The 8,615-nt window shown below is 36.5% G+C and overlaps 2 protein-coding genes across 4 annotated transcripts; both read right to left on the bottom strand.

Annotated features, from left to right (window-relative positions):
* Window positions 1-293: 293 nt before the first annotated feature.
* Window positions 294-1,713, bottom strand: si:dkey-42p14.3 (EF-hand calcium-binding domain-containing protein 10). The gene is made up of 4 exons (XM_034149301.1): window positions 1,611-1,713; window positions 950-1,114; window positions 561-651; window positions 294-452 (listed from the first exon to the last, which is right to left on the bottom strand). Exons 1-4 carry the CDS (start codon window positions 1,711-1,713, stop codon window positions 407-409), a joined length of 405 nt encoding a protein of 134 aa, XP_034005192.1. The 3' UTR covers window positions 294-406.
* A 2,893-nt stretch (window positions 1,714-4,606) lies between these two features.
* On the bottom strand, window positions 4,607-7,698 carry cunh12orf73 (chromosome unknown C12orf73 homolog). Of its 3 annotated transcripts, none has more exons than XM_034149194.1 (3): window positions 7,558-7,698; window positions 6,941-7,060; window positions 4,607-5,120 (listed from the first exon to the last, which is right to left on the bottom strand). In XM_034149194.1, exons 2-3 carry the CDS (start codon window positions 7,046-7,048, stop codon window positions 4,998-5,000), a joined length of 231 nt encoding a protein of 76 aa, XP_034005085.1. In that variant the 5' UTR covers window positions 7,049-7,060; window positions 7,558-7,698; the 3' UTR covers window positions 4,607-4,997. The 3 variants fall into 3 exon arrangements, with proteins under 3 accessions (XP_034005085.1, XP_034005083.1, XP_034005084.1); XM_034149192.1 differs by having other exon boundaries at window positions 4,855-5,120; window positions 7,554-7,698; XM_034149193.1 differs by having other exon boundaries at window positions 4,855-5,120; window positions 6,941-7,057.
* Between the last annotated feature and the right edge of the window lie 917 nt (window positions 7,699-8,615).

The following is an 8,615-nucleotide window of genomic DNA, read 5'->3' as shown; positions in this document are numbered from 1 at the left end:
TGTATTCCGGAAACTGTTATATCTAAATGTATTTCTTTGTTATTATTTTATATATTAAGTAATTCTGGGTAGAAGACTTTGTCATCTGATCAGTGGTTTGATTTTAAAACACTAGGAAAGATGTATTTTATTATTGCAATATCAGAGTAAAACCAACCATTTAGGAGAAACTCCACAAGAATATATAACTGTTGACTTTAGTGTTTAAAAGCTGATGAATACTTGAACAAATACAACCCAAATCAGTATATTAGCAGTTTAATAACAAAAATAATACGAAATATGCTAAATGTACAAAACACAACTCCACATAAGGCCAAGTGTTAATGAACACATCCAAAATTCATATCAGCAGTATATTGTGGAATAAATGACACATCCGGTGAGTGGAAAATCACAAAAATGTTCACAGTTGTTCATATGTTGCTGAGCATCTCTGTAGGCCTTGCATCCTGTAACAACAAAACAATAAAACAGTGACATTTATAATATGGGGGATTTTAAAATGTTGGTAAATATAGTCATCGCTCTGCTGTTTATATTATATAAGCTGCTCTTACGCTTCGGTTTTGAAGGTTTCGTGGGATATCCTGTCTTCATTTGCACCGTCAGGACATTCATTAATGTCTTTAATGCCCAGTGTCATCAGAGCTGTGGAGGAAACATCTCTGAGTATTTATTTCAATTCATGGTGTCATGTTGCATTTTTCTTAAAGAAGTTAAAATATACACATAAATAGGCATTAAAAGTATTAAAAACAGTACTTATTGGTTCTAATAAAGAAAGAATGATTGAAGACCTATAAGCGAAATGCATTGAATTGGTTTTCTCGGTTTACCGGCTTAGACTAGCAGCCAATGTAAATAACATGAGTTCACATTAAAAGTGTGTGCATTGTCAATATCTGTGCACAAAATATACCTCATAGTGTCCCCTTCCTGTGCTTACCCTGCTTGTATTGGGTAAAAGTAATGTGTTTCTGATTAGTGGGGTCCAGGATCCCAAACACTGCGTCCAGGTTGGCGTTGTTGAACACATTTGGTCCTTTCATTCCGGTCTGCTGAGAAAACTTCAGCTGCTCCAGCTGCTCGATCAGAAACTCTCTGGGCTTCTCTGAGGAAAACATTCAATCACAAAGAATATGTTTTGTAGTTAATATGGAAAATAAATTGCTTTTCTCATTGTAAAGCTACATTTTAGTGAAAGTTTGCAACAAACAAAAATACTAATAGTCAGAGTAACATACAACTGTACAATATATAGTAAAAGAAATGACAATGCAACCCTATATTAAATTAAATACAATTTGTAAAGGACATCTTGTGTAATTGTGTCCTTTTACAAATCACCCGGAATGTGCTATGTTTATTGGTTATTATGTGTTTTTAATTCAGTGTATTAACCCTATATTTATTATTTGCACCGACACACAGACAAGCCAGAAAGAGAAATTCTAATCATGCACAGATATGGTTACTAAGCTAAAATGAGTGACTTAAAAGTGAACCAAAAACTAGCATATTTAAAATCAAGTTAGCTAGCTAGCTTTGCCAAAACATAGCGTTTTTAAGCACAGGGTGTAAATGTTTTGTTCTCTATAAGCTCTAACCGGGTCTGTGGAAGAAGAGCATGCAGCTCAGGTTGTCCAACAGCTCGATAATATTGTGTTTTTTTAGATATTCCGCGGCGTCTTCCTCTCTCTGCGTCGCCATCTTTCCCACTTTTGTTTTGACCTGTTGCTATGATACGCCAACGTCTAATGGTTGAGGGACGTGCGCACATTTTTTTTACGCATATTCAAATGTAATAAGGAGTTTGTGATGAACTAACAATCTTTAATGAATTTAAATTCGTACGAAGTTTCTCCTGTCGTTGAAATGGAACAAGATTAAACAAGTTATATATTCATTAATAACGTGGAAAGTTTGCTCGATTCCTGACCATTGTTTTCTATGAATTCGGTATTTTTAAATGATAAGGTCGTATTACATGTGAGGGACATTATTTCCAATATTACCTTGACATAACATATTTATTTTAACAGTTATATTAAGTGTATTTTTTGTTATCAAGTTGCCTGTATCACTCCAGGACATTGGGGCAAAAAAAGACACAAAATAATTACAATTTAATATGGATTGTAAATTTGATTTCTAACAAAAGTTTTACAGAGTATATTATTTGCAATCTTTCCTGACGCCGGTTATAATTGCAGTTAAAAAAAACAAAAATGAATTTTGAATGTCCATGTTTGTACTAGTGTTTTCCTTCTTAAAATGTTTTTGAAATATTTTGAGATTTGGTTGAGCAGGGTATACTTGTACTTTTTACTATAGTACAGCGGATAAGCTCTCATATTATAACAATTGTGCATTTTATGAGAAAAGCATGACATTTCTAACATAGTTAGAGCATACCATAAGGTTTATTTTCAGATGTGGAGGGAAGTCAGATTTGACCTGTGAGGACCGTGAGAGGTGGCCACCATCCAAGATGGCCACCAGTCTCTCGGGTCAAATGTTCAAACACGCTTCATTTTGGAACCAAACATTGTAGAAAAACATTTAAGGTGTCATATCCAACTAAATTAGGGATGCCCAATCATTTGGTGATACCTTTGAGATCGCCAGAATTAAAGAAAATGAATTTAGTTGAAGATAAAGGTAGAAATTGACCAAAAATAAACTGTCAATCAGTTGAAATTTGCTGTGTGTGTGTGTGTGTGTGTGTGTGTGTGTGTGTGTGTGTGTGTGTGTGTGTGTGTGTGTGTGTGTGTGTGTGTGGTATATTCCAGTGGATTTATGGTCACCCAGCACTAGCATTACTACAGAGACTGGAGGAATATGGCTTTACTTGGCACAGTCTGCATGCTGATGAAAACATTTGTTTTTGTCTTCAAATACATACTAACATGATTGTGACTAGCATCATATTTGTTCCCCGCCCAACTCTCTAAGTCTAAGTGCTTGAACTCCGTGACAGGAGGATGAAGTATGTATAAATGGATGGAACTATCAACAAAACAGCGTTTTATTCCCCAATGTCATATTTAATAGAAAAATAATAATAATAATGTAAACCAAAGAGGGAGATGGAAAACAGTTCCAGAGCACAAACAGCTCTCTTAACCCTCGCTGTTAACAAAGGGCTGCACTCAACTATAAGGTTCACCGCTGTCCCTTTCCACTTATAGAGGGTTGGGGTTCGATTCCCTGCCTGTCCACCTATAAAGCCAAGGTAGCGCAGCTTTTTTTCTGTTCTTTAGCGGCTCACATGGACATTTAGAGGTCATGCAAAGAAAGGGTTATGTATGTTGTGTGTGTGACAGAGAGTGCAGAGAGAACATTGGCAACGGGGATTTGTTTGTCCTAGCATGGCTGTACAATTACAAATACAAAGGTTTACCCATTTAGACTCCATGGTATGGAGAAAAAAACTCATTTTAAATGACTCTAAGGATATAACAAGTTTTAGAAAATTGAAAGATTGATGGATTTTTGCCCACATGCGGTAAACATCTTAATTGAATTTTCTATGTGCAACATGAGGACAATAACCACAAGTGTACTCACAGTACCTTTTTTCTCTGGCACTGAAGTTGCAAGGTTTCAGCATGTTGTCCCTCTCTAAACCTTTCTGTTCCCCATTCTTCTTTCTCCAATAAGTGGTGCATCATTATCTTTCTATTAAATATGACATTGGGGAATAAAACGCTGTTGTTTTGTTGATAGTTCCATCCATTTATACATACTTCATCCTCCTGTCACGGAGTTCAAGCACTTAGAGAGTTGGGCGGGGAGCAAATATTATGCTCGTCACAATCATGTAAGTATGTATTTGAAGACAAAAACAAATGTTTGCTTCAGCATGCAGACTGTGCCAAGTAAAGCCATATTCCTTCAGTCTCTGTATTAATGCTAGCGCTGGGTGACCCCACACACACACACACACACACACACACACACACACACACACACACACACACACACACACACACACACACACACACACACACACACACACACACACACACACACACACACACACACACACACACAGCAAATTTCAACTGATTGACAGCTTATTTTTGGTCAATTTCTACCTTTATCTTCACCTAAATGCATTTTCTTGAATTCTGGCGATCTCAAAAGTATCATCAAATGATTGGGCATCCCTAATTTAGTTGGATATGACCCCTTAAATGTTTTTCTACAATGTTTGGTTCTAAAATTAAGCGCGTTTGAACATTTGACCCGAGAGACTGGCGGCCATCTTGGATTTGACCTCTCACGGTCCTCACGGGTCAAATCTGACTTCCCTCCACATCTGAAAATAAACCTTATGGTATGCTCTAACTATGTTAGAAATGTCATGCTTTTCTCATAAAATGCACAATTGTTGTGCTTATCCGCTGTACTACTAGTCCTTTTATTAGAGATGTGTCTGTTGTTTGTGTTTGTTTTTAGAGTGTGTCAGGATGGATCCCTTGTCTTTTTCTCTGCAAACAAAATCTACCTACGGTACAAATAAATAACCTGAAACATATTTTCATGTTTCTCAAAGGTGTCACTCATTTTTACCCCAAAGCAATGACAAAGGTTTAGAATGATATTTTTTATTATAAAAATGTTGTATATTTAGGGAAAAACAAACCAAAAGATTGACTTTTGAGTAGAACAGAATAACTTACAGTTACAGTGTGTTCATGAAGCGTTCTCTTACACATTTCATCACTTGGTTTGAAAGTACTAAGACATTCAATAATGATAAATTAACAATAGTTGTACAAACCAAACCATCTTATTCCAGAGAGGATCCTTATCCCATGGAGCCAGGCGCCAACAGTTTGGCATGTTATTCCCCTTTTGTTTGCACAGAAAATATCCATTTGCAGATGACCCAGACATGACTTTACTCCCAGGAGAGTGGCAACTTCAAAGATTGGAAATAATCTGCTGATTGAGCGTCCGTCACACAGAGGAAGTGTAATTCCAGATCAGTCCACTTTGTGTTGTGCTTTAAACTCCTCTATCGCAGCAGCAGCAGCTTCTTGTCTGAGTTTGTAGCCCTGCAGCTCCGTTATAAGCTCCCCGGGCTTTGGTGGGGTCTCTGGTATACTCTGAAAAATACAAATAAAACAGTAAGTAATGTCAAACATACACTGAAGGAGTGGGGCTGTTTGGTTGGGTGGTGTTGTGTGTTTTCCTCCCATGCAAAACTGTTTAACTATTAATCATTTGACGGCAAATTAATGTATGTTCTGCAGCTCCACCACCAACATTAGATAGGGTGTTTTAACACATCATCACAACAGTAAATCTTTAGTATTGACTTTACCACAGTAGATGAAAAACAGTGAATGAATGAAAAAAACTGGACACTGTGAAATACTTTGCGTACTATGTCACACATTTGATGTATTCTATTTTCATTGTTATTTTATTATGAAGTAGGTGGTATTTCTTTAGTCATCTTATTTAACCCATAAGGACCCACCGGGACACGGGTGTCACATGACCTTTAAATGTTCTGGAAAGTTCCTTATACAGCTTTAGCCTTGTTTTTATCTCATGAAGTCCCTAAGTGACACACACTGAACAGTCTGGTGGGTCCTGGTCCAGGTCATGTGATTTTGTGTTCCCATGACAACATGTCCAAGATGTCCATGTGCCAGACTAACACATGTGACCGAACTAGCTACATTTCAAAAGCTTTTTTTTTGTTGCTAAAAGGTAAAATTCAAGCCATTTAAGAATTCAAATGCTTACATAACCAGGGTATATGCAGGAATCCTGAAGTCAAATGTAATACCTTTTAAGACCTTTTAAGACCCTTTCCATACATTTTAAGACCTCATCGCCACTTGGAGTTCTAACCGGTTACATTGGCGACACACTTTACCTCACATTTACTATATACAGTATTGATTGTCCTTCCTCCTTATCTTCCAACCATTTGGACGCAGACTTGCATTTCTCCATAACGATGTTGTTTAACAACCGGAGTAAACGGACCTTCACGCGCTATCAAGCAGTGAGCGTGCGATGTCCTGTTCAGATGACGTCAAATCCAACGGGATGCCATAAATAAACTACACAGAATCACACTACACACCTACGCAATGATTACATTCAGGCAGACTGTAGAATACAACCTCTTTGGACAATTTATATACTTATTGAAAACAAGCTACACAATGTAATACCTTGGAAAATGCCGTTTAATACTTTTTAATAGCCTTCATTTTCGCTAAATTGATTTATCAACTTTTAATACTTTTTAAGACCCCGTGGACACCCTGATAACATGTCCTTTATTACATTTAACCTGTTGTGGAAACATTTCTTGATCAAATTGATATGAAACAAATGAGACAAACATCGCTGTGACACTGGTGTCACATCGGGACTTTAACCCTAAACTTTCACAGTAAACCCAAAGTGACATATATGCACAATTAGAAATATGATTATGATCTGCTCAGTTAATTTAGCTGATTCAATTATATTGAGTTGATATGTTCTTATTCTTCAATTCAAAGAATGTTCAAACTAATTTAAACCAAAAAATCATCCTCATTAATGAAGTTATATATAAGAGTTATTTTACCATTAAAGCCCAATGTGACATACATGTCACATTTCAGATATTTGACACTAGGGGGGGGGGTTCTTGTCAGAAATGTGTTCTAGGTGGTCTATTTAGTCTAAATTATGTTCCCCTTAATTTTCCCAAAAGTAGAAATGGGTCCGGGTTCTTATGGGTTAAAATGTATTTGTTGTCATATCCTTGTTTTGTGTTCATTCTATGTCATGTGAGGCATTCAGTGCATATCATGTCTTCATTGTAAACCACTTTCAGCTGCATTTCTTGTATGAAAGGTGCAATACAAATAACGTCTATATATTTGTAATCTCTATGAATCTTCTCTTTCTTTACCAGATCAGGCAGGTAGTACTGATGGACGAGCTGTGCTCCTGCAAACATGGACAGCATACTGGCACCAAGCATACTCAGGTACCGAGACCAAGACACACCGGCTGGCATCTTTACAGACTTCTGGAAGAAAGAGAGGGAGATATTATATTTGTAAACAAGTCAAAGCAGACAAACATAGATGTATTTATCTATAAAGTATATGACAGAAAGAGGCATCTGTTTTTGTTTGCTCCCCTTTTTTTAAATTGTTGCCAAGTCAAATGTGCTGTGTTCTTGCTAAGTTATAGGTGCTGTTGTCTGTTAAAATGTAAAATAATGCCAAAATCAGGAGCATCATATAATTAGATAGTGTTATTGATCACAAATTGGATCCTGTAGTGTATAGAGTCTTTAAGCCGGGTATGCGTTACAATAAGGGATTTCTAGTCACTATTTGAATAACATATACATGCATGTACAAATGTCTAACAAGTACTACTTAAAATATGATTAATAACCACCAGTACATTAAACCCAGTAACAGGGAACTGCTGTCAGTGTTAGCAGTTCTGTCACAGTTAGCATGGCTAAAGTTAGAAAAACAATAAAGGGTGAGAGAGCAATCGACACATACTTACATATAGTGACGCTGGTTAGTCCTTTTCAGTTCCTTTAACTGTAATTTAAAGAAAAGACAGCACTGAAAAGCATATTTTCAACACCTTAAACCCTAATGTCTGTCATTGGGACAAGAAGGCAGGTCATGCTGTTTAGCTAACACAAAGATATGTTAAAATAATAGGGACAGTTCACTCTGCACATTTTTACGGATACCACAAAGATAGCGTTTTCTGTCGCCTGTTTGTACATTTGTAGGCTCAGCTTTTAGGTGAATTATTATGCCTTTTTAAGTTTGAATGGACACAAACCTACTTGTTTTCTGTCCCACCATTTTAAGACTGGTTTGTGATGTAGGCTACATCTTACAATAGCATTTGTGTTGAAGCCAGCTATGTGCCCTGTGTTAAAATCGTTCAACTTACATTGTTAATCCAGTTTAAAAGGGATGAGTTGAAAAAAAAGTGAATCATATATGGAATATTATTATTGAATATATATGGTTCAGAGATCAGGTTATAACGTCGACTTTGCAGAATGTTTGTGTATGTTGAACTGATCCTATTTTTCTTACTGCGGAGTGATGCGCATTACAAAATACACCATCTTTGTGTCTGCCTTCTTCTACGGTTTAAATGTGTGTTGGTGCATTCAGAGGAACAAGTGTTGCCGCCGTCTAGCGGTAGTGCAAAAGTAGTTAATCATTGAGTAAATGCAAATCTTTAGTGTTTTACCTAAATACAAAAAAGAAAACAGAAACCAAGAAATGTGTACCTTCGTCTCATTTGATTTCTTTTCTTAAATCAGTGAACAGAAAGGTGTTTATTTTTGCTTTTTACATTACTGAATTAATCTGTCAAATCTGTCAAAAGTGAAAAATGGTATTGTGGGATGTGTAGCAAAAAAGTGTCCTCTATAAGGACATACAACTACAGTAAAATAGTAACTAAAAGATCCAGAAATACAATTGTAATATTATATTTCATTATAGCATTTAATAATTCAGTTGTTCACCTCCTCTCCGCTAGGGGGCAGCACTGCTACTCCCAGCAGCTCTCTAACCGCCAGGATTCAAAAC

Source organism: Trematomus bernacchii, unplaced genomic scaffold, assembly GCF_902827165.1.
Source record: "Trematomus bernacchii unplaced genomic scaffold, fTreBer1.1, whole genome shotgun sequence".
In the NCBI taxonomy this organism is placed as follows: Eukaryota; Metazoa; Chordata; class Actinopteri; order Perciformes; family Nototheniidae; genus Trematomus; species Trematomus bernacchii.
Note: the sequence above shows the minus strand (reverse complement) of the source record. Positions and strands in the feature narration are given on the sequence as shown.

Excerpts from the sequence above, each read along its gene's own strand:
- si:dkey-42p14.3 (XM_034149301.1), bottom strand. The coding sequence starts at position 1,713 with ATGGCGACGCAGAGAGAGGAAGACGCCGCGGAATATCTAAAAAAACAC. Across the intron at positions 1,115-1,610 it reads GCTCTTCTTCCACAGACCCG|AGAAGCCCAGAGAGTTTCTG; the intron begins GTTAGAGCTTAT and ends TGTTTTCCTCAG. Across the intron at positions 453-560 it reads GAAACCTTCAAAACCGAAGC|GATGCAAGGCCTACAGAGAT; the intron begins GTAAGAGCAGCT and ends TTGTTGTTACAG.
- cunh12orf73 (XM_034149194.1), bottom strand. The coding sequence starts at position 7,048 with ATGCCAGCCGGTGTGTCTTGGTCTCGGTACCTGAGTATGCTTGGTGCC. Across the intron at positions 5,121-6,940 it reads AGTACTACCTGCCTGATCTG|AGTATACCAGAGACCCCACC; the intron begins GTAAAGAAAGAG and ends TGTATTTTTCAG.